The sequence below is a fragment of the Uranotaenia lowii genome, chromosome 3 (assembly GCF_029784155.1).
Source record: "Uranotaenia lowii strain MFRU-FL chromosome 3, ASM2978415v1, whole genome shotgun sequence".
Taxonomy (NCBI): Eukaryota; Metazoa; Arthropoda; class Insecta; order Diptera; family Culicidae; genus Uranotaenia; species Uranotaenia lowii.
The window spans coordinates 244378715-244403322 of NC_073693.1; the positions used below are offsets into that span (position 1 = coordinate 244378715).

General features: G+C 40.2%; 2 protein-coding genes and 1 pseudogene across 9 annotated transcripts; 1 reads left to right on the forward strand and 2 right to left on the reverse strand.

Moving 5' to 3' along the window:
* LOC129757301 (uncharacterized) lies at nt 1-24535 on the forward strand. 8 transcript variants are annotated; one of them, XM_055754482.1, is made up of 8 exons: nt 1-113; nt 169-313; nt 3699-11639; nt 11735-17515; nt 17580-18542; nt 18603-18964; nt 19029-22084; nt 22182-24535. In XM_055754482.1, exons 4-7 carry the CDS (start codon nt 17237-17239, stop codon nt 19078-19080), a joined length of 1656 nt encoding a protein of 551 aa, XP_055610457.1. In that variant the 5' UTR covers nt 1-113; nt 169-313; nt 3699-11639; nt 11735-17236; the 3' UTR covers nt 19081-22084; nt 22182-24535. The 8 variants fall into 8 exon arrangements, with proteins under 8 accessions (XP_055610457.1, XP_055610449.1, XP_055610450.1 ...); XM_055754474.1 differs by having other exon boundaries at nt 11735-17108; nt 17204-17515; nt 17580-18964; XM_055754475.1 differs by having other exon boundaries at nt 3699-11420; nt 11485-11639; nt 17580-18964.
* Nucleotides 19859-21118, reverse strand: LOC129757304 (RNA-binding protein 7-like). Its single transcript, XM_055754483.1, has 2 exons — nt 20888-21118; nt 19859-20728 (listed from the first exon to the last, which is right to left on the reverse strand). Exons 1-2 carry the CDS (start codon nt 20972-20974, stop codon nt 20108-20110), a joined length of 708 nt encoding a protein of 235 aa, XP_055610458.1. The 5' UTR covers nt 20975-21118; the 3' UTR covers nt 19859-20107.
* On the reverse strand, nt 22146-24608 carry LOC129757303 (probable methyltransferase-like protein 15 homolog; annotated as a pseudogene).

Consider the following 24608-nt stretch of genomic DNA (forward strand, 5'->3'; position numbering starts at 1 on the left):
CTTATTTTCAACCGTGTATTTCTTGACATCATCAGTATTTTTGTTATCATTTTCTGCTCAAACTTTTTCACTCGAATTGAAACAAAATTATTAAAATTAAACTAAAGACACAAGTAAGTATTATTTATTGAAATATATGGTATAAAAACATGTCTTTATACTTTTTAGGTATTCTAACTTCTCTTCTGGCGCGGACCCTCTGCTCTAACTCCTCCGGAATAGCCAATTCTTCACACAAGGAATTCTCGGACTGTTCACTACCGGAATCATCATCGATGGCTGCTGCTAGTTTTACATCTTTAATATCTCGCACGTAAGTAACACCGCGACTACTTTGAATTACTAGTTTTGCTCCGTTTCTTGACACTACAGAGTAACGTTCCTTTGAGAAAGATCTATCGATTTTGTTCTTTTTTTGAATAGCCATTACGACTGTGTCTCCTTTTTCGATGGGTGATTCCTTTGCACCTCGGTAGTCGTCCGTATAGATTTTGCTCGTGTATTTAGCCTCAATATCCTTTTCACGAACAGCTACACGGTCTAAAGGAGATGACTGCTTTTCCCATAAGCAAGGAAATACTCCCCTATATTTCCATCCAACTAGAAGCTCGAATGGCGTGACTCCTAATCTTGAGTTTGGAATTGTGTTGTTATGAGCGTGAATATAGTTTTGTAGAGCTACTTTCCAATTGATACCGTCTTCCTTGGCACCCGCTAAAGCTTTGATTATTCCTTGATTTTGGCGCTCTACGGCACCGTTTGACTGTGCGCTCAAAGGAATCGATTTGCGGATCTTAACTCCCTTGTTCTCCCAGTATTGAATGAATTCCAATCCTTGAAAAGGCGGTCCATTATCCGTTTGCATTATGAGGGGCAATCCCCAAGTAACGAAGATTTTGCACAACGCAAGATTGGTGGTTTTCGCGTCCAGTCCGTGAACTTCTACAACAGCCAGATATCTGGAGTAGGTATCGACTAAAACCAAGAATTCGCCTGATCCGCATCCATTAATACTCAAAAAATCTACTTGAAGAATTTGCCACGGTCCTTCTGGTAACGGCCGGGATGATAGGGGAATTGGTGGATTCTTACGTGAAATTAACAAACAAGTTTCACATTTTTTGACGTACTGTTCAACTTCAGTGCTCATCCCTGGCCACCAAAAATATTCCCTCATTATCCTTTTCATAGCTGATATTCCTATATGACCATGGTGAGCCTGATTCATTGCGTTGTTTCGAAGTTTTAATGGTAACACTATCTTGTCGTCCTTTAGAATAGTACTGCCAAGTAAACGCAGGTCCTTAGCGTGTGCTTCAAATTTACGTAATGTATTTGGCCACACACCAGACAGGAGGGCCTTTCTCACTTCTGTAAGGTCCATATCGTTTTCGGTTTCTGTTTCGATTTCGGTCCATGATATGTTCATGTTCTTTGCATCTAGGGCGTACAAAAAATGCTGCTCGTTGTCCTCATCAAAAGCTTCATCTGATTGCGATTTGTCGATCAATCTCGACAACACATCGGCTATATTTGAATGTCCTGGAACTCTATCAATAGACATATCAAAACATTGCAACCTTAGAGCCCATGATTCGGCTCTAGTTATAGATCGCTTGTTATTCCGATAACCATTGCCAAAAATATACTGATTGGCTTCTGAATCAGTGCGTACTGTAAATTTGAGATTGGTTAAATAGAAGCGAAATCTTTCAACCCCCCAAACTATAGCCAACGCCTCTCTTTGTGTTTGCGGATATTTAGCCTCTCTTGCCGTCAACGCTTTCGACGCGCAGGCAATTATCCTTGGCCTGTCTTTTTCGTCAAATTGGATTAATACCGCTCCAAGTCCTATTGGGGAGGCATCCACGAAAAGTTCGGTTTTATGTTTATAATCGAAATACCCTAGTCTTTTTATCGCTTGGAGTGCTTCTCGTTTTAAATGATTGAACTCTTTTTCTTCCGCCAAGTCCCAATAAAAATAATCAGAATTGGCCAATAATCTCATACGTTCGGTCTTATCAGCTCTGTTTGTTATAAATCTCTCGGAGAAGTTAACTAACCCCAAAAAGCTTTTTACCTCAGCTTGAGATTCGGGTCTTCGGAATCTTTTTAAGGCCTGCAACTTGTCCTCATCTACGCGAAGGCCGTCGTCTGACAAAGAGAACCCAAGAAATTTTACAGACTGTTGGGCAAATACGCATTTACTTTCGTTGAGCCGTACATTGTGTTCCTTGAACCGTTTAAGCACAACTTTCAAATTATTATCGTGGTCCTCTCGGGAACGACCGTAAACTAATACATCGTCTAGGTAATTGACTGCTCCAGCACATCCATTTAGTATAACCGTCTCCATAGCCTCTTGGAATATATCTGGTGCGTTGGTCAGCCCAAATGGCAGCCTTTTGAAGCGGTATGTAGAACTACCAGCAAAAAAGTTTGTTAGATGCCTTGATTCCTCTGATAACTCCACATGAAAATATGCACTAGTCAAATCCAGGGTCGAGAACCATTTTGCTCCATCGAGATTTGCCAGGATAGAATCCAAGGTTGGCATTCTAAAAGGGGTGCGATTGATGCATTTGTTGGGCCCCCTCAAATCAACGACCAACCTAATGTCCTCTTTGCCTTTCGGGACTACTAAGAGAGATGAACAGAAAGACTTATCCATAGTATCTGTTACTTGTTCGATGATTCCAGAATCAAGTAATTCCTGAAGTCTTTTCTCGGTTTCGTGTTTGAAGGCTGGTGGGATATTGGTATAAATATTCCTAGATGGGGGTTTGCTACTATCATACGACAACGTAACTGCTGGCATAGAAAATTTAGGAAACTCAGTGCCTTTTGACAAAGTGCAGATTTCTCCAGCTAGTAATGAACAAATCGATTCAGCCGAGTCATTTCCAATGGGCACCCCTAACCCTAATTGTAGAACACTGTATCGGATTGCAGTACTTCTTCCCAGTAAAGCCCTAGCTTTTGGAATAACATAAAATTTTTCCATCAAAAATGGACGGTCGTCGGACAGAAACAGTTTTGCCTCAAATGTTGCAACGACAGGAATTACCTCGAGTTGAGCGTATGCACGGAGTGGCTTGTCTGAACCCGTCCTAACGTTATATAAGTTGTCTCGGGATACACTGCAGCTGGTCAGCAATTTAAAAGTTTCATTACTAATCGTGTTGACCTCTGCCCCTGAATCTATCAAAAACTCAACCAGGACATCAGCAATTCTACCGACAACTATTTCTTCAGTGAATCTCGAATCACCCACTTTGCTGATATAAAGTGGAACTGTAGACCACTGTTTAGAATCGTTCCTTTCGATGTTTTCGTCAGTAATAGTTTTTAACAAAGTGTGTGCATCCGGATCATCTCTCTTGACACTATTCTCGACGGATGCTGTAGTGTCCTGTAATGGATTTTTTTATTTCATTATCTAAGTTATCCCCACAGACAAGACTCAAATAGTTTTAAGAAACGTTTGTTCTGTGATTTCAATTTCAATTCATTTTTATTAATTATTTCAGTTAAAGTATTTTAAAACAAAACAAATTAATTTTAATTATTGTGGAATACTGAACAGTTAAGTCGAATTTTGCATAAAAGTTAATCAGAAAAACTTACAGATTGCTCTCCAATCGCCTGATCATCATTATCGTCATCCTTACTAACTTTCAGCACTCTCTTTGTTTTAGGAGCCGCATCGTCATGGTCATTTTGGTGTCGACGTTTCTCGTTCGACTTGGAACATCTTTTTCGGACAATCTCAGTACAAGCGCGTTGAATATGGCCTTCCATGCCACACTTATCACAAACTTTAAACTTAGCACCGCAGTCTTCGGCATCATGAAAATTAGCTGTGCAACGCCAACACGGAACCGGTTGTTTTGCTGACGAAGAATCATAATTGGCACGGAAAAATTGACCTTGATTGTTACGCCAGTTGCCACGGTCAGGCTTGGGCTGATAACTTGCACGAAACGAAGATTGATAGCCTCCACGGTATGTTGATTGAAAGCCACCTCGGTTTGGATTTTGGTACCCCCCACGGTTCGGAAACTGATATCCACCACGGCTCGGGAATTGATATCCCCCACGGTTCGGGAACTGATATCCCCCACGTTGGGTTTGGAAACGTCCGTTCGATCCATGATTTCGGGATTGATGTGAGAATGCCACTGCTGCCACCGAACTACTATCAAATGCTTGTGGATGTGTTTTTGCGAACACTTCTTCGTTCAATTTATCGAGCTCATAGGAACGAACTTTTTCAACCAGATCCGATAGTGACGCTCCCTTCCTGAATACTTTTCTACCAATATCGCGCATCTTCACGTCCAATGCATGGCATTGAATAACATCAGCCACATTTTCGACAAGCTGTTCTTCATCGAAATCACACATCTTCGCCGCAGAGATAACACGCTTAACGTAATTCAACCCAGATTCGCCGGTTGATTGTACCATGCTACGAAGTTTTTGCCGATGAGCCGCTAAATATTGCCTCGAACCAAAATACTTTTGCAATCTGAAGATGGCATCCGAATAAGGTTCCAGGATGAAATCAGGACCATCAGCAGATGAAGTGGTGTTTTCAAGGATGTCCATCAACTGTTGTCCTGCTTTTATTTTGAAAAAGCGCATTTTCGTTGATTCGCTTTCAATTCCAGCCAAATCCATGGAAGCCTCAAGCAGCTCTTTCCATTGTTCGAAAGACTTCCGAGTCACGTCAGCTTCACCATGCGGAGGTTTACATTCAGGAACATTCAAGGTTGCCACTGACAGATTATTCATAGATTTAACCAGCATCGACTCATCCTTAGTGTGAGAGTAATGAGAGTCGCGCATAGTTGAATGCTTTTGCATGAAACCATAGTCGTCGATGTCAGGGTCTGTAGACTCCAATTGCCGCTTCTCCGATCGCACTCTTTTAAGCTTCGTGGCAAGAGACGAACTACGCACTCTCTCCTGCTTTAGTTTTTTTTTTAGTAGAGCAATCGTGACTTTCGGACCTTTGATAGTATTTTTACGTACTTTCCTGTGAAATGGGAATACCACGTGTTTATTAGAAACTAAGGTTCACATGCAACTCCGCTTCAACTGATAAGCAGTTTTATTTATCAAATAATTCCTAAATAGTTATATAGCTGGAAAGTTATTCTATTCATTTCAAATGTAATTTGTTTTAATATCATTCAGTTTTTTTTTTTGTATTCAGCTTACAAGTGCTTTAATTTCACCAATTCATCTACTAGGTTTAGATTACTAAAGGTTCAAGAAACTATAGTGGACAATACTTGGCACTCAAATCAAGCATTTCGGAGGTTTCACCAATACCATTTGAATGTAAATTTCGAAAGGTCACTTTGTGCTTGATTAATACAAATCTCACTGTGGTAAGCACTGATGACTCGAAAGGAATTACTTAAGCATTTCATTGTCACTACTTTAAATTATCTAAGGGTGGTCTCTCAGGACACTGAATACATAAAATCGTTGTTTATTAAAATTATAACACAATACTGATTGCTTGACCCTAGCGTCTTGGGGCCCAGAATTTATCAATTCGTTGCCTCTACAGATTTGATTAATATGTTCACTAGACAGTTCTGGCGGTTTATTGGCCTTCAATCTATAAATTCGTTGCCTCTCAAAGCTAGATTTGTATCGATCCAATTTGAGTAATGCTGTCATTTCAAGGCAGGCCTCTCGGGGCTTTAACTATTACTATTCAAATCAACGTTTGGAAAACCTCTCGGGGCACTCATTTTGTTGCCTCTCAGGGCGTGTCAATATCCATAATTAGTTATCAGTAACATCGACTCAATAAGGCCTCTCGGGGGCCTTTATTCATCAATTCGTTGCCTCTCTGGGCGTATTAATATCCATCATTAATTATCAGGTACTAACGACTCGAACATGGCCTCTCAAGGCATTCAATTCATCAATTCGTTGCCTCTCAGGGCTTTATATTTATCAATTTAAGTTGCATAATACTGATGTTACAAACAAACCTCTCAGGGCTTCAACTATTACTATTCTGTTAAACATTTGTTAAGCCTCTCGGGGCACTCAATTCGTTGCCTCTCGGGGCGTGTCAATATCCATTATCAGCTATCAGTCATTTCAGTAGTCCTCTCGGGGCTTTAATTATTACTATTATATCTTACTTTTGGAAAGATTCTCGGAGTACTGAACTCTTTGCCCCTCGGGGCCCCTATTCTATTGAACTTTTGGAAAGCCTCTCAGGGCATGTCGGGGCAGAAATATCGACTCGAATAAGGCCTCTCGGAGCCATTAATTCGTCAATTCGTTGCCTCTCTGGGCGTTTCAATATCCATCATTAGTTATCATGTACTAACGATTTGAACCTAGCCTCTCAGGGCATTCAATTCATCAATTCGTTGCCTCTCAGGGCTATATATTTAAGTTGCATAATGCTGATGTTTCAAACAAACCTCTCAGGGCTTCAACTATTACTATTCTGTTAAACATTTGTTAAGCCTCTCGGGGCACTCAATTCATTGCCTCTCGGGGCGTGTCAATATTCAATATTAATTATCAGTAATAACGATTCGAACAAGGCCTCACGGGGCCTTACTTCGTAAATTACTTGCATCTCAGAACTTTATATGATCAATTTATGTTAAATAATACTGACGTTTCCAAACAAGCCTCTCGGGGCTCCAATTAGTACTATTCAAGTAAACGTTTGGAAAATCATTCATCTTAGAATACAGTCTCTCGAAGCGCATAGTATCCAGTTATTTTTTAAAAGGGCTTCTCAGGTTGTATGAAAATAAAAATAAAACTTATCTCTCATTGTTTTTTTTTTAAATTTTATTTACTTCCTTTCAAGTTTTGTTATTTTCTTTTCACCATCTTAACAGTGACCCTCTCAGGCACTTGAATTTGTTTTCTTTCGAAAAAAAAAAAGACTCTCGGGGTTCAATAACTATTTATGTTTCGTTTTATTTACTTCATTCCGTATAATACTCAGGGCACATCATATCAATTTTCATTCAAATGGACCTCTAGGGTCACTACATTCAAAATAAAACCATACCAAAATAGCGTCGCAGTTCAAAGGGCATTCTCAGAAAATCTGAAGGAATTAGTTTATTCTCAAGGATTGAAGGAACCTTATCCTTTTTTTTTGTTGATGTCTCTTGAGTTTCATTATTTAACTATTTATATTCCTTGTGCTTTTGAAGAAAAGTGCTTCTCGAAGCACACATATTTAATGTTATTTGGAACTTAATTTCGTTGGAAGCCTCTCAGGGCAAAGTGGCTGTTTAAATATTGTAACCAGGAAGTCATCAAACGACTGCTTCTCGAAGCACCCATATTTAATGTTATTTGGAACTTAATTTCGTTGGAAGCCTCTCAGGGCCAAGTGGCTGTTTAAATATTGTAACCAGGAAGTCATCAAACGACTTTTTTTTGATGATCTATTAGTGGAACCGAGTTGCTACCGAAGGCAATATTGCTAGGATATTAAATCAATCGTCACAAAACAAGATGGCGGAGTAATGATGTTTGCAAAAATTTACAATAATTTGTTGCCTCTCATGGCAAAGTTTATATATTTGCAATAAATTGCAGCTTGATAATCAAAAGATTACTCCTCAATTACAGCGTCTTGTACAATTTTTGTAGCGAAATAATGCTAAATCAATATAACTCGAATGCCAAAAACAAGATGGCAACCTAATGCGCTTCGCAAGAATTTATACCTCTACGTTGAAATTTTGAAATAGGGAAGTTTTTTTTGCAGAAAACTTACCGCTTAGGAGCTACTGCGCCATTGTCGTGTTCGGCGGGATTCATCCCTTCAGCTGCTTCCATTCTTTTTTTTTTTAGATTGCACCTTTTCTTTAATTTTCCACTACTTTTAGTTTTTCACGTCTTTTACTAATGACTTCTTTCTTCAAACTGATTTTTTTTTTGCTCTCCCTTTTTTTTACCGAAACGGAAATTATACCACAACTCTCTCGCTCATGCATTTTCTCTCATAAACCATTTATACCACTTCTCTAATTTGCTACAAGGGTTCGGTTCAATTTCTAAATCTGGGAATACACACTCCACAAATATTAAGCCCTAAATATTTTCTCTTTAGCACTATATCACTTCCTACACTTTTGTCAATAGAATTTACATTTTTGTTAAAAACAACAGCGTAGCGGGCGGATAAAGCTCGAAGGCTAACTCCCACGAATGAGACCGCGGTGCCAGCTGAGTCGGTGGAAGTCTTTTCGACTAGCTTTCATCCTCAAATACATCACCGCTTCCGGTGGTAGTTGTTTGGTCAGCGAACGTTTCCTGAAAAAGAACAATGTCGTCATTTTTAGTTGAAAATAGACAAGAAACATCCTTACCCAGCTCCTTTTTTGTCCGGTATGACTAGCTGCGGTTTCTAAGCCTGTGTTGAAGTTGGTCACTGTTTCGTGTCATTGGCCTTAACCGGAAGAAAGCCACCATCAAATATCCACTCCAGCAAATTGCGGCTTTTTCATGAGCGTGTCCAGGTAGGGGAGTTTCTACCAGCCGTTTGCGTTTGAACGGCAAACATTGGGAGGCGGATGAAGGCAACACGAGCCCGACTGTTCGAAGGTGTCGTTCGACTCTTGGAGCATGGGTTCTTTGCAGTACTTGTCGCCGGGAACTCTTGGTGCACCGGAGCACTGTGTGAGCTGATGGATCGTTTAACAGTACAGTGCTTGGTGGTCATGCTGCTGCAGTGATGGGAAATTTTTCACTTTTCTTTTCTCGACGATGAGCTGCTGCTGCTGTCGTCGTTCTCGACCGAGGCACCACTCGGAAGCGGGGGAAGCTTGGGCGGGCCAAGTTCGATCGGTAGAGAAGCATTGTTGCCCTCAATGCACCGGTCCGTCGGCCGACGATTCAAAATTGTAAAATTGATCCGTGGCAAACTGAACTAAACTGAATGTCAACAAATTCTACACGCTGAACGTAGTTTGTTACTTACTTACTTACTTACTTAATGATCCCGCGCCGATCCTCCGGTGCATAGGGCCGTGGTAAAAGACCTCCACTGTTGACGATCCGGAGCCAGCGTCTTCACCTGGTCCCAGTCAAGATTTTCGTCGACAGTTCGGATTTCAGCGGCTAGGCTTCGCCGCCACGAGTTTCTGGGCCTGCCTCTTCTTCGATGACCTTCTGGATTCCAATCTAGCGCCTCTCTGCAAATCTCGTTTTCATCTCTTCGCAGCGTGTGCCCAATCCATCTCCACTTACGTTCTCGAATCTCGACTTCTAGCGCCCTTTGATGACACCGGCGATGCAGTTCCTCATTCGAGATCCAGTTGCCAGGCCACCAAGCGCGGATGATGTTCCGCAGGCAGCGGTTTACAAATACTTGCAGTTTTCGCGTCGTCACCGCATATGTGCACCAAGTTTCGCACCCGTACAGCAATACGGATTTGACGTTTGAGTTGAAGATTCGGATTTTTGTTCGTAGAGAGATCTGGCGTGACCGCCAGATGTTTCGGAGACTCGCAAACGCAAATCGGGCCTTTCTGATCCGGGTTTCGATGTCTTTCCTGGCACCACCATCAGGCGCTATCTGGCTACCAAGATACTGGAAGCACTCCACTCTCTCAACCTGTTGCCCAGCTACCATGAAACTGGAGGGATTTCCTGTGTTGATCTCCATCGACTTGGTCTTTCCGACATTGACTTTGAGACCTGCTGCCTTGGAACTTTCGGTGAGGTCGTCGAGTTTGCTCTGCATATCCGGTTGCGTTTGGGCGAGCAAAACAATATCGTCAGCCAGGTCAAGGTCGTTCAGATGCTCCATTGTTGAAGGATTCCACGGCAATCCTCGGTTCGGTGCACAGTCGATCGATCCAGTCAGAATCTCATCCATTACGATTAGAAAAAGCAGCGGTGATAAAATACATCCTTGTCTCACTCCAGCAGTTACCGGGATTGGCTCGGACAAGACACCGTCGTGCAAGACCTTGCACGAAAATGCCTCGTATTGTGCTTCGATGAGATGGACTAGTTTCTCTGGGACCCCTCGTCGCCTTAGAGCCGCCCAGATGTTTTCATGGTTGAGTCGGTCGAATGCTTTTTCGAAATCAACGAACACCAGCAGAAGAGAGTCCTGGAATTCGTTGATTTGTTCCAGTATGATTCGTAGCGTTGTGATGTGGTCCACACATGATCGTCCAGATCGGAATCCAGCTTGTTGCCGTCGGAGTGTAGCGTCTATTTTCTCCTGGATCCTGTTCAGAATCACTTTGCAGAGTACTTTGAGGGTTGTACAGATCAACGTTATGCCTCGCCAGTTACCGCACTCAGTCAGGTCTCCTTTCTTCGGGACCTTTACGAGGATACACAGTAAACGAAAACTACCGAGTTCGGTAATTTTTTTTACCGAACCAGTTCTGTAATTCGTAAATTTTCGGTAATTGATCGATCTGACGTCTTGTTTTTACCGAGTTCGGTAGATTGATTCTTTGTTTACCGAGGTTCGTTTATTTTTATATAAACAAATCGCTTCGCCGTAAATTTTCGGTGAAAAAACACCGAAAACTGTAAATTAGCATCGCCGTCAACACAAACGTCAAATTTTGAGCGCCCATTTTTTGCAGCTTTGAGCACAACCGTCTCTTTCTGATAACCGCGATGTGTTAGTGACGTCCCGCTTGCGCCACTAAAAACAAAATCAAAAAGAAACGTTTTCAATTTTTGCGTATGCGCAAGCGGGGTGCTTTCTATCGAGCAGTAAAATTTCGGTATCGCGTGTTTGTGGATGATGTTGAGAAAAATCGATAATTAAAATCATCCGGTGCGGGTTGAACTAATGTTTCGGTAATCGATTTGTGATAATAACCCATAATACTGGTGTGCCACCGAATTACCTCTGCTGGAAGGTTTACTCTCCAAGCGTGCTAGAGGTATGGAACCTCTAGCGCACTTTATAGTATCTGATTGTCCGGCTTGTTGGATGATTGCCTTTTCCTGCGGTTGAGATTTTTTAACCTGGTATTGAAATTGCAGGTAAGTATCAAATGATTCGATATCATCATTACCTAAATCAGCGCTTGCAGAAAGAGTTATCTTCCAGCTTTGCAAAATTGAATAGCCGAATGCCCAATGACCCAAAGTAAATTTTCCTTTACCCAATTGCATTTCTTCTTTTTCCAAACTTCCAAGACAGATCGGCAAAAGTTCCGGTAAGGGTCCAAGCGACGGTCCCAACAAACTTCATAATTCGAGTAATTACTGCCACCAGCCTCAACAGCAGCAATATTCCCAGTGGTCAATCTCACCTTTGGTAAATTTTTTCCTGTCCCAAACGATTTGGAAATGATTGAGCTGCAAGATGGATTTTACTGTCTCATCCGTCCCCCGGAACAAGTGTTACAAGTTCATCAGTGTTACAAGTAAGTAAAACAGAGCAAAAAACAAACTGTTTCTTGGTTGAAGATGTAACCACCGCTACACCAGAATGTTACCTAGGTACTTCCCGTTTCTGCTTGCTGCCGATATGGATTATACGATACCCACCGATAATCACCTGCATTGTCCGATCTTGGGTAAATTTTTTGGTGTGAAAGGAGATCCACCCGGCACCCGGTTTGGTTTAAAAAAGGAATACCAAGGTAAGTGGAGACAATTTTTTTATAATTCTACTTCGCAATATCTTAGCAGTGTTAAATAAAGTTAAATAATATATTATTTTCTGTTGTTTTTCTAGCAACTAATACTTCGAGATGTGGTCTGCAGATAGCCTTTGGCGGAGGCGTGTGTTTGTGTTTATGAATCTGGCAACAAAACATCCGTTGAGTGGCAGAAGATTGCAAACAGCCATCACCCCCAGCAGCAGCAGTAGTTTCAAATTTAAAATTCAAAATTAGATTAAAACTTTAAATCCAGATTTTAGATCTAGTTTCAGATTCCGATTGAGTTTTCAGTTTCCAATTCATATTCAGATTTCAGATTTAGTTGAGATTACGATTCAGATTTCAGAATCATTCATCATTCATTTGGGGTTCATATTTCAGTATCTAATTCAGATTATGGATTCACATTTTGATCGGATTTCAGATTCAAATTAGGATTGAGATATACCAGTTTAGATTCAGTTGTTCGATTCAGTTTTAAATTTGAGATTCAAATATAGATTAGGTTTTTAGATTCAGATTTCAAATCTAGTTTCAGATAGAGGTTTCAGTTTCCGATAAAGTTTCAGTTTCCGATTCATATTCAGATTTTAGATTCAGAATCAAATTAAGATTAAGGTTTCAGATTTCAGTTTCCAACTCAGATTTAAGATTCACATTTTGATATGAATTTCAGTACAAATTGAGATTGGGAAAACTATAGATTCAAGATGGTCTTAGATAGCGATTTCAGTGTGGAAGCCGCTTGCGCAGTATCAATTGCAGTCTTTGTAATCAGCTAGCAGTACGATATCTAACCTACCTTCCCGAGATTTTCATTTCCACAATAAATAAATTCTTCAATAAATTCTTCATGTATTTTCTTCTCTTCTGAAGATTCTCACGACTGTTAGTGAATTTTATGTCGAATATGGATAAGCAAAAAACAAATATGAGGTTAGCTGAAAACTGAAAAATTTTCGGTAATTTTTACTGAAACCCGTAAAACGTTCTATTATTTCAGCTTATCATGCACAAGATGATTCGAGTATCCTGAAGACATTAAGCAAGAAATCTCAATTCTGATGAACACAGATGGACATAAAAAAGTCGAATCGATGTTTTCTCCTAAAGCGGTGTTTTAATTACGCACGGCGTTCAACGTGAGGGGCACTTTTTTCCAGAAGACACTTCGGCACAACATCGATTTAAATGAGTCTCTGACGACCATATTATGTATTCCTCAGGATTGAAATTTCTTGCTTGAAGTAATCTCTGGAAACTCGAATCATCTCGCGTTATGCGCTTTGCATCATATGGTGAAATTACCGAACGTATAACGGATTTCGTTAAAAATTACCGAAATTTTTACAGTTTTCGGTAAATATTACCAGCATTTCGGTAATAATTACAAAAATTTCGGTAAAAACCACCGATATTTCGGTAAACGTCGCCGGTTGTTCGGTACAAGTTACCGAACTTTTTGGTAGAATTTACCGGTATTTCGGTAATATTTACCTGTATTTCTGTAATATCCACCGGAATTACGGTAATAATTACAGGTATTTCGGTAAAATATTTCGGTTGTTCGGTAAATATTACCGAGCTTTTACAGCTTTTCGGTAAAAAAAAATACGGTTTTTCGGTAAAATTTATAGATATTTTGGTAATAATTACAGGTTTTTCGGTAATAAATTTCGGTATTTCGGTAAACTCTACCGGTTGTTCGGTACACATTAACTAGCTTGTATAGTATATCGGTTAAACATTACCGGCCTTTCGGTAATAATTAAAGACGTTTCGGTTCAACAATACCGGTTGTTCGGTAATATAACGAGCTGTCATGTTAACAACTGTCAATATTTTGACAGATGATCAGCCGAGTTTTGGTTATTTTTTACCGAAAAAGGTCCGTAATATTTGACAGCTGTCACTTCTCGGCCATGAAAAATTTACCGAACAGTTTAACGAACTCCACATGTTAGGATTTCGGTAAAAAAATTACCGAATTCGGTAATTTTCGTTTACTGTGTACCCTGCATCCAGTCGGCCGGGAATGTTGCAGTATCCCAGATGTCAGCGAAAAGACGGTGCAACATTTGTGCTGACAGGGCAGGGTCGGCTTTCAGCATTTCAGCAGGGATACAATCGATCCCAGGTGCTTTGTTGGATTTCATGTTTTTGATTGCCGCTTCTATTTCAGCCAGCGAGGGCGCTTCCGAGTTGACGCCATTTATGCGACTTACTGTAGGCGCCTCGAGCTGCGTAGTTTGTTAACTCAGCATTAAAAGGTAGATTTTTTCAGTGCATGTTTGCTCTCGCCCCTTTCTTAGGGCATCCGCAGCAATCGCGAGCAAAGTGAAAATGCTCACGAGTTTAATCACTTTTATACCGCACCGGGGGTTAGTATATGGGTGAGCAAAATAGGGCCGTTGCCGTCGGGACCGACAAAGTCACCAAATTTGCTCACAAGAAAGGGGCGAGAGCAAACATGCACTGAAAAATTATAGACTACTAAATGTTTATTGATGATATTCTTTATTTTACAAAATGTTGAATAAAATGCATGATAAATTCAATTTAAAATAACAAAATAGTAATGATCGCATGGTAACTTAACTGGAAATGTGCTTTGGGATTTTTGATGACTGTCTGGGTGGCACCATATGCGAATTATTTTTCTAAAGATCTCTTAACAGTTTAGAACAGTTAAGATTTCCTAAACAGTTTATAAAATACTATAACCATTTGTGAACGTATATCGATATAAGGTTTTTAAGGAACTTCTTTATTCATCACTTTTTTTAGAAGAGGAAAAGGTATATTTCGAAAATGGGGCCCAAGTCACGGCCAGCACATCTCTCACTGAAACATAGGGTGGTTTTTTCTAGGGCCCGAAGGGAGTATCGATATAAGTTTGAATTTCATGATTATTCCACGTACGATATTGTACAATTTCTTAAAAATAAACAGAACGAGTTCGTAAGAATCTAATTTAAAAAAATATCAGGCAACTGTTTAAAAAAATTTTTAAACTATGAAAAAAATTCAATGCATAGCATTTAATGTATCTTTTTAACCATAACACAGTGCAATATTTGAATACAATTGAAAAAATAATTTATTTTCGAATGAATAAATAACTGCCGCTTTGAATTTATTAATATGAATGATTTTTTAATTCCCTTTTTCAGTGTAACAGTTAAGACTCGCCCGCGATGCTCACCCAACTGGTGCGCGAAAGAGTGTGTATCCTAAAACCGGGCCGCTGAAATGAGCAAAACCGGGCCGCGTATACTCACTCATTGGTGCGTTTGCTCTTATTGTGAGCAAATTTGGTGATTTTGTCGGTCCCGACGGCAACGGCCCTATTTTACTTACCATGATACTAACCCCCGGTGCGGTATCAAAGTGATTAAACTCGTGAGCATTTTCACTTTGCTCGCGATTGCTGCGGATGCCCTAAGTAGTTTTCAATATACTGGATGAAAACAAAATGTTGAAACTTTTTACAGTTTTGAAAAGTCAAAAATCTGTACAAATCTGTACCAAATTTTGAAAATCTGTCATATCTGTACGTACAGATTCTGTACTCAAAAATCTGTACCTGTCTAGATAAATCTGTACATGTGGCAACCATGTCGGTCGGTTTCGACAGTAAGTAGGCTAGGAGTGAGCGGGGCTCTCAATGAGTTTGTTTATTTTTTGCTCAGCTTTTCTGGGGTTTGTTGGTAAACAAACTTCATGAGTATAGTTGCATAGCCTATACATAGCCAAAATGGCTGAATCGGGGATTCGTTATTCGGGAACACCTCCTGAATATATACTCACCTTGGTTTTGCATATAAAATTTTGTCTCGAAGCTGAGTTTATGGAAGAAAAACATTTTTAGGAGTAATGGAAAAACTCTTTCCAACACGAATCTGTGAGTTTAACAACCACAACATGAGAAAAAAAAAACGGACGTCTTCTATTTTTTTTCATGGCCGTTTTTTAATGTTTCCTTATCAAGTACTTATAAATTCAACGCAAAATTGCATTGTGTTCTAGGCGGTAAATTTTCTGTTGATTTAAGGCGCGGGAAGGCTAAAAATCTTTGAAGATTAACCAATTTTGATCTCTCGAAACATTTTGGAACAGTTGGGCTACTCATTTTAGGTAGTGAACCTGTATATAAGAGAAGTGACATCTGAAACACAAAATTCCAATCGAGCAAAAGAACTGTCAAAATCGATTCCAATCGATCCAAGCATTTTGTCCCAGAGCTTTTACCTTTCTTATTGAAAACTCAACCAAGGAAGGTATTGTGATTGTTGTTATAGTTCAAACAGATAATTTTTTTAGCTGGTCATATGAATTTATGATTAGGTGCAATTTATTTCAATGCTTTGGTGAATCGTGTTTCTAGTTAGAAAACTAACTAATTATTAACAAAATTCAAGTCATTCATACCGTTTATCGCGATCCTTCGGGCATCGAGTTCAATGCAGTCTTCCGAAAATCACTCGGAAGAAACGCTCATGATAGGTTTCTAGTTGGAAACATTCAAAGCCGATTGCTGCTGCCTGTTGTTCCCTAGAGAATCGGCAGAGCGACAATGCGAAGTCAATGTAAACAAGATTCAAAAGCGAGAGCGGACTCGCATCTAAGTCGATCTCTCAAGCTCACTACCTGGTGTATCAGAAGTGATTGAGACACTGACTGATACAAGATACAATTCGAAAATCCACTCACTCACTCACTCAAACTCAATCAATGCGGCCTTGCATCGGTTCATACTGCCTGCGTACTTTCTGGCAAAGCGGCAGAAACATATGTTCATACGTACTGCCTGCGTGTTTGAATAACTATTTTAATCTTCCCCAACAACAGCAACAAGAAAGCAAGATGTATCAGGCAGACAGCATTCGATCATCGATCAGTAAACGAGTGAGTGAGTGAGTGATTGAGCAAGAAAAGTTATTGACTGATAAAAGAAACTGAAAATCAGGTAGCTCCTCACTCAGTTGAGAATTCCAACTGGAGAAGAAACGTCTCTCTTTCAAATTTTATTTCTTTGATTCTCGGAGCAGCGCTGTCGAACACAATCTTTGCCCCACTGGGAGATAAACCAACCGACAACTTAGGTTTTGCTTTCGCTGTTGAAAACGTTTCAGTGTCTCTCATGAAAATTGAGTGATATTCGGAACACTGGTTCAATGTTGTTTTGTTTGATTGAAGGAGCGTTCACTTTAGAGCTTGAACATTGCCACATATTTTATTTTAAGAGGGATCAGATGTCGCTTCTCTTATATGAAGGTTCACTAATTTTAGGAAGTTATTTAGATTTTTGAAGTTGACCACCTGTAGCCTAAAAAGTAGAGCAGCGATATTCTTTGATTTGCTCTTAGGATTTCTTATAGGGAAAAGTAAATTTTCTCGATTTGTTGTTAAAATCTTTTGAACGTGCAGAAATTTAAAAGGACAAAAGTAACTTCTAAAGGGTTTAATTAATTAAATTAAATTAATTAATTTTGTGTTTTGTTCTGGCAAATAATTGATATAATAATTTGTTCCGCTTCCAGGGCCGTGACCAGAAATATCATAGAGAACCGATCATGCTGGATGAAGCGGTGCCAGAGGATCCTCTGAAACCCACTGAACGGACGCTCCGGCTACTTATCGGAAAGCTGAAACTGCTTCCGCTGGTCGAGAGCTGCGAAAAGGTATGGCCTTCCCGTCTGGACTTCGAAGCCATCCTGCCCAGCTATCAGGAGAATCTTCTGGAGCTGCGTTCGCTACTGCTACCGGAAATGGTTGATGATGACGATAACGAAGTCGAGAAGCTGTTCGAACTTGCCGGGGATATCGGGTGCCGGGCCAAGAGTCTACGGGAGGTATGTTTCTAAAGACTGATTTTGAAGGTTTTTTTTTTAAACCAATTTCGACGTCTCTTGGCAGCTTCAAATTTCCATAATCATGAGCTGTTTCGAATCAACGGCATTTGTGCTGTCCGATGAATTGGGCCAAATGCAGCAAGACCTTCGGCAACGTTACGTTTGGGATAAGGTGCTTCTGAAACCGGCTGGTGACGGTCAGAATATTCTCAAACAGCTTATTGCTACCTATAAGGCGAATTTACTTCGAGAAGATTGGTTCTATTATTATGGAGATTTGTCCGGGTTTTGTCAGTTTGTGTGGGATCTGATGGAACTCGGGGATAAGAGTTTTATCGATCGCGATACGATTGAGTTGGTCCAACAGATTTGTTTAAAAATGATAGACTCGGAAACGATTCAGTTAGCTTTGAAAGGCATTTCTTTGCTTGAGGAATGTATCTATAAAACTCGAGAAAAAGGGTTTATTAATTATGAGAAAGTGTACGAGCGATTGTTCGATCAAACTTGGCGCATTTTCGAAACAGATGAAAGGGATCAGCAATTTTCCATCATACTTATGTCAGCTTTACTTGAATGCGTCAAAGTTCTAGAAGTGGATCGTAACCAACTGATGTCAACTATCCAGAATTTCGGTACCTGGAGCAAGGCCGATTCTTTGATGAATCTGCTCGTGGGTGCTGTCGAGAGATCGAAGGATCCAAAAAATTCGCTAGCTCTGTTCGACCATATAGTTCTTCTTTTGAACATCGGTCATTCAACGTTTAAAATTATTCCCTTTAAAACAACAAAAGAAGATAAAACGACTGATTCAAATCCTTACATAGAAAGCAACGGTTCCGAAAAAGCTTGTAACCAGCTCGTTATCTATGATAGTGGGAATGTTTTAAGTTTTTCCAACAAAAATTGGTGGGAAACCATCATGAAACTGAACCATAATCGCTTCCACCGTTGGACTGTCCGACTTTTGGAAACTATAATAGCCCAAGTTGAACGGTTTGACTTTCCCAATCCGTTGTTTCATCAAGTAAGCTCAAGAACTGAACACAGTTTCAATGGCTTTATTAAAATTCTTATCTTCTTTCAGTATTTGTGTGGTATTCTGTTCTCGATCATAGACTGTCCGGGATTGAACTTCAAAGGTGGTTCGGAGCAGTGCTTCGATACGGTCGTCCAACTAATGATGAGCTTTTTGGAAAAGCTGGCTTCTTATTTGGATAGATTGTTGCTGAAAAAAGAAATCCAAAAGGCAGATGATGAATCTGTTGACGATCATCAACAGTCGGTACAGAGATGTGTAGAATTTTTCGAAGCTGCCTTTGCCCTGGTGAAACATTTTATCGGTAACATTATCGAATCAAATCCGGAGCTGATAGAAGCTATGCAGAAAGGTGGAAGTATGTCGACACATTTCCAAGAAACTGATTTTCTGAAACAGTTTCAATTGCTGTGAGTTGTTCGTTATTTTTTATGTTTGATAAGAGGGGTTCTAATGTTTGTTTTCGTTTTTCAGCATTGAGCAATCCAAAGCTCCAACCGAAAAGCAGTTGGAGAAAGGTTTGTGAACAAACTAGTTGGATTTGTCAAAAGATTATTTTTTTAATTTATTTGATCTTGAAGAGCCACTTTTCAAGTTGTTAATTTTACAACTTGTTTTTCTTTCTAGTTTAGGTAAGTACCTCTATAAATTAACACTCATCGATAATTTTTGCTTTTGATATTCCTTCAAGAATGTATTTTAAAGAGTTACCGAATTCCCGAAGTCATGAGTTTTAAGTAATACTGACATTTGCGTTTTGCTATGTTAAAACAATACCTACTGTTATATACGGATATTATCTAATAATTTGCGCCGGAGATTTTCCCCAAATTTTTAATTTGGTTCAGCACATCAACATATGAACTTTTTTAAGATGAGTTTTTTCAAATTAAAATCAATCTTTTTTTTATTCCAAATGCACATCACTTTTTTTTCATTTTTCAACTGAACTCATAATGATCCCACATCGAAACGCATTGAATTTTATCAGCTAAATAGGTACTCTCAGAAAAAATGTTTAGTAAATTTCTACTGGAAAAAATAGTTTTAAAATACCATTTGTATCACCAAACATTTGGTAATCCTGTTTGACTCATCTAGAAATAAATTTTCCTAGTAATCAAGTCAAAAGTTCCTATTACGTAGTTGGTACATTTCGTTCCTTAAAATTATCATTTTTTTTTAAATCCTATGCGTTTTGATTTGATTATTAAAAGCCCACTTATACTTCACGTAAAAATTAACGTGAAAAATCTTATTTCGTCGTCAACAACGCGACGAAGAGAAATGATACTACAAAGAACTGCTCAATATATCTTATATTTATTTATAGAACTCGAAATCTGAATCCTATCTTCCGGTGTCTAGTTTTACAAACTTCGTATGTAGATTTATGTTCTTGAACTACAGAAAAAAGATTCTTAAAATTGAAAGAATTTCTTGGTAGACAGAGTCTTTTTCAAGAAGTTAAGTTTAAGTTATTCATTCTCAAAATTAAAGATTTGTAATTTTTTTCCGGTAAAGAAAATTTAAACTATTAACCCAAGTCCCATCTATCGCCGGCCACGATAATCGTTTCTCCGATGATTAGCTCCACCACCACCTCCCCGATTCGGGCCTCCTCGTCCTCGGTCCCTCGAGAACCCTTCATCCCCTGCGGAGTTACGATCCCCCCTGGAGTAGGGCTTCTGCTGCTGCTGTTGCTGCTGGCCCTGATGCGATCGGTTCATTTTGTTCTGATGATGGCCCTGTGGCAATTGGCCCATCATTTGCATATTCGTGTCCCGCATTCCCTGCAGGCTCGCTAGCATTTGGTTGAACATGGCCTGATTAAAGCCACCTCCGAATTGGTTCTGATCCAGCTGCAGGCTACCATTGTACCCCCCGGGACTCTGCTGCTGCTGTTGGTTCGGAGATTGATTGTGTTGTTGGTGGGGGCCTCGATTTTGATTTGGTGTTCCGTTATTGTTAACCCGGGGCGATGCACCCTGATTGGGACCATTTCTGCTCTTCCTGTGCAACGTCAGCGGGCGCTGGAACAGTTTTGTGCCCTCGTATATGTTAATGGCGTACTCAATCGAAGCGCTATGAGCGTACGTAATGAAGGCATAAGATCGTTGCCGTTTGGGATTCTGGGGATCCCGCGGGATTTTGACCATCTCGACTGGACCGGCCTACGTTAATGAGATAGTTAATGAAAATTAATTAAAAAATAAAGAAACTTAAGACAAAAATACATCTTGAAATTCCAACATGTAACCTTATGCAGTACCAAAGAAGGCTATCGTTACTCAATAAAATTACAATTACAACATGTTTGTGAACAAAATTACCTGCAAGAAAAGTTCATACAGCATTTCCTCTGTAACCTTTTCTGAAAGATTTCCGCACCAAAGCGTTCGCTCGTCTTCTTCACTCATGGTACAGGCACTATTTAGACTTTTTACGATCACTGGTGGTGATTTAGTCAAATTTTAAATATAGGTTTTCGCAATAAGTTGAAGACGCTTTGCGGAAGTCTTTTTTGTTTTGTTTTTTGTTTGGAACACGCTCTTTTATTTTAACTCAAAATTAAGTACGACCGTGGTTCAAAACTACCGTATTTGTTTATGTCGAGTGTTGCACTAGTGCACCACTAGGTGCTGTCAAACTGTTTGTTTATTCGGACGGTGTTGCACTGGTTTTGACCTGTCGGAGTTCTGCTTACACACTCATCTGGCGCAACCCCTTATAGTGTAGTTTTGACCCGTTATCGGAAAAGACTGGGTTAACTCCTTTTTCATGTAAAGTCCTTGTACCCCTTATTGTGTACACAGCATGTACGTCAAAGCAGAGGTGAAAATTAGTAATGTAAGCATGTAAAATTTACACATTATTTTGGAAGCCCGCTCTGCGATGTCAGCCCTTTGATGTTAGCCCTTAAAGTGTCAGAAGGATGGAAAGAAAATAATAAAAACAAATCAGTTTGTTTTGAATTTCTGTATTCGGCAAGGTATAATTTTCATGCTCCTGTTACAGAATAGGAAAATATTCAATCAACTCAATGAACTGAACTGATCTTTCAGCATTAACCGATTCATTGAATCGTCGAACGAGATCGGTTACGGCAGAAAGAGTTGTATATTCTGAATGACAAGTTAAAAAACTACCCTTTATTTAGTAAGCCAGCTTTTCTAAATAATGTGTAAAATTGACTCGAGGAAACGACACTTTTTTTGACAGATCTCGGCTGTTCGCAATAATGGGTCAATTTTACAAGTTTAAGGTGTTGCGCCAAATGAGTGTGTACGTACGGTGGGCCAACGTTAATTTTGCCAGCACGCTGGAAATTATTTAACCAATTATCGTTAAAAAGTAACCATTTTCACACCTTTCCGCGTTAAGTTATTTTTTGGTTTCTTCCATAGAAGTCATTTTTTGACTTCTCTTGAGAAGTGGAAATATGGTAACTTTTTAACCGCAAGAAATTATTGCGGAGAAGTTGAAAAACGGTTAATTTTGAACCATATCGCAGAATGGAAGGAAAACAGGTAATTTTTTTTCTTAAAAATACTAGAATTGGGATTTCGGATCGAAAGATAAATCATCATCCAGCGTTCTAATACGAATTTATTGGCAATTTCTTAGCACACCTGACCAGGAACACGAAATTTAACTCACCCTTACCGCCGCTCTCAGTTTGGCCGACCGACTCCGGGGATTTCGTTCGACCTCCTCGTCACCCGGAAGCACCACATGTTTGGTCAGTTGCTGCCATCCGGAGCACGGTTTCGTTAGACTGTCCATCGCCTGCCGTTCGTGATAAACGGTGTGGCTGGAGTAGCGCAGCGGCAACCGATTGGCCATATCGTTCAACACGTTACCCATGACGTGCCGCTTTACGACAGTGTCCTCGAGCGAGTGGAACGTTATGGCCACCAGTTTGCCACTAAGCTTCAGATATCGCTGGGCCAGCAGCATCCCGTAGTTGATTTCGTTCAGTTCGTTGTTGACAAAGATTCGCAGCGCCTGGAAAGTTTTCGTGGCCGGATGGCTTGGTCTTTTAAATTTGTCCAATCGGTGCATTCCCGTTCCGAAGCAGGACTGAACGATGTCAGCCAGCTGGTGTGTGGTTTCGATTTCACGCATTGAGTGACGAGCCTCGATTATGGCAATTTTCCTGTACTGTTTTTCTTCCCCGTAAATTTTCAATATCCGGCTCAAATCGGTTTCGTCAATTTTGGCCAAGACTTCAGCGGCCGTTGGACTGTCCTGGTATCGATCCTTATCTATTCGCATATCCAGGGGACCGTTTCTGCTAATTGAAGAACCACGCAGTCCTTCTGCATCGAGGAACAACCGAAATCGAATATGAATCCGTCAATGGAATTTTGTCGAATCTTTAATTCTCGCAATTTTGCGGGAAGCTCGGAAAAACCTCCCAAGTACAGGTATGATTTGTTTCGGGTAACAGGAAGCCAAATCAGTTGCAATCCTATGAGCAATTGGATCTCGATCCAATGCAATAGTTTTGGCTTCCGGAGCAGTTTTTAAAATTTCTTTGGTGTGACCTCCCGCGCACACAAATAGCTCTCCTTTCTGAGGTTTCAAAAACGTGACCCGGCCATAACCGGAACATGGCCAACATTCGTGGCAAAGTTTCTGCTTAAAACTAATCCTAATCTATGAACACCGCCGGCTAATACCTTCATCATTGCTTGTTCAAGTATTCCATAAACTGCCGATGAAAGCACGTCCCGGCACTGCTCCCCGGACAGCTCGGTGGCAGTCGATTGAAGCATCCTCGGGTGTGCCTTCAGGTGCACGTCGTTAACCAGATTCTCCAACGCTCGATGCTGTCACGATAGATTTTCGTCGTTCACGGCAATAATGTTGACACCACCCAGCACTCCGGCCAGCTGATCCCGCAAAAACTGTCCCAGATCCCGCCCGATTTTACTCTGATCCACCGGCCAACGTTCCAGCAGCTTGAGAAAGCGATTGTAGTGCTGGGACATTATACGCACCGACCGGAAGCTGTAAAATAAATTCTTGTATAACTAATCTAATAGTTACTAATCTAATAGTTAATCTAATAATTACTAAATACTTCAGAGACAAATTAGGTAGAATACTTACAATAAGTTGTATAACTTTGGCTTCAAAAAACTTTTGATAAATGCGGCTGGCAAACGGGTTTCGGAGTGGTGGCATGGCTGGTTATCACCCCCAGGGTCGCTGACGATGAGAAGCATCACACTCAATCATGCTCCGAGCAAACAGCAACAGGTCAGCTGGTCGAGCGGCAATCATCTCGATTTTATCTTTTCTCTGTGGAACCGGAATTGCTGCAAAAGGTAGTTGAAAATGGAATTAGCATTGCTGTAGACTAACTATATGTTTTTACTTACCATGGTGCACGGAGTTTATCGGAATCAATCGATGCCCGTATTTGTTGATTTCGTTTTTCAATCCGTCGGAACCGAAACAGCTCCCGGTTCAACTTATCTTCTTCCTTATCGATCGGCACTTCCTCTTCCTAGTGATTCGGGATGCTGCGGGGCTTTATTAGAAAATCATCACTGTTGTCGTTGAACACGGTTCCGGAGACTTTGTTAACGACGACCACGGTTGTTGCTGGTTTTTGTTTACCACCGGGATGTGTGCTAAGCCGGGATTGACGGATGCTAAGGGATCGTACCGATTCCGTTTCCGAAAATGTTTTCTCTCAACTACGGTGTCCGGTACCATCGCAATCGCTAATCCGCCGACGGAAGAAGACGGTACGGAAGATCCGTTTAGTTTTCCTGCAAAGAAATTTGATTTCAAATTCAAAAATCATATTTTAGAAGAAAAAATAGAATTACCTTCCAGCAGAGTTGGCATTGTTGAATCCTTCAGTCGACAGTTTAACAAATCCGGTGGAATCAAACGTTAAATAAACATGGATTAAAAACAATAAAACGCGTTCAATTTCGCCATTGTTCACTTCCAAATTAAAATGGCGAAAATTTTCCTATCGAATTTTTAACCATATTTGGTTAATGCTCAAAAACTTTAACATTGGTTGATTTT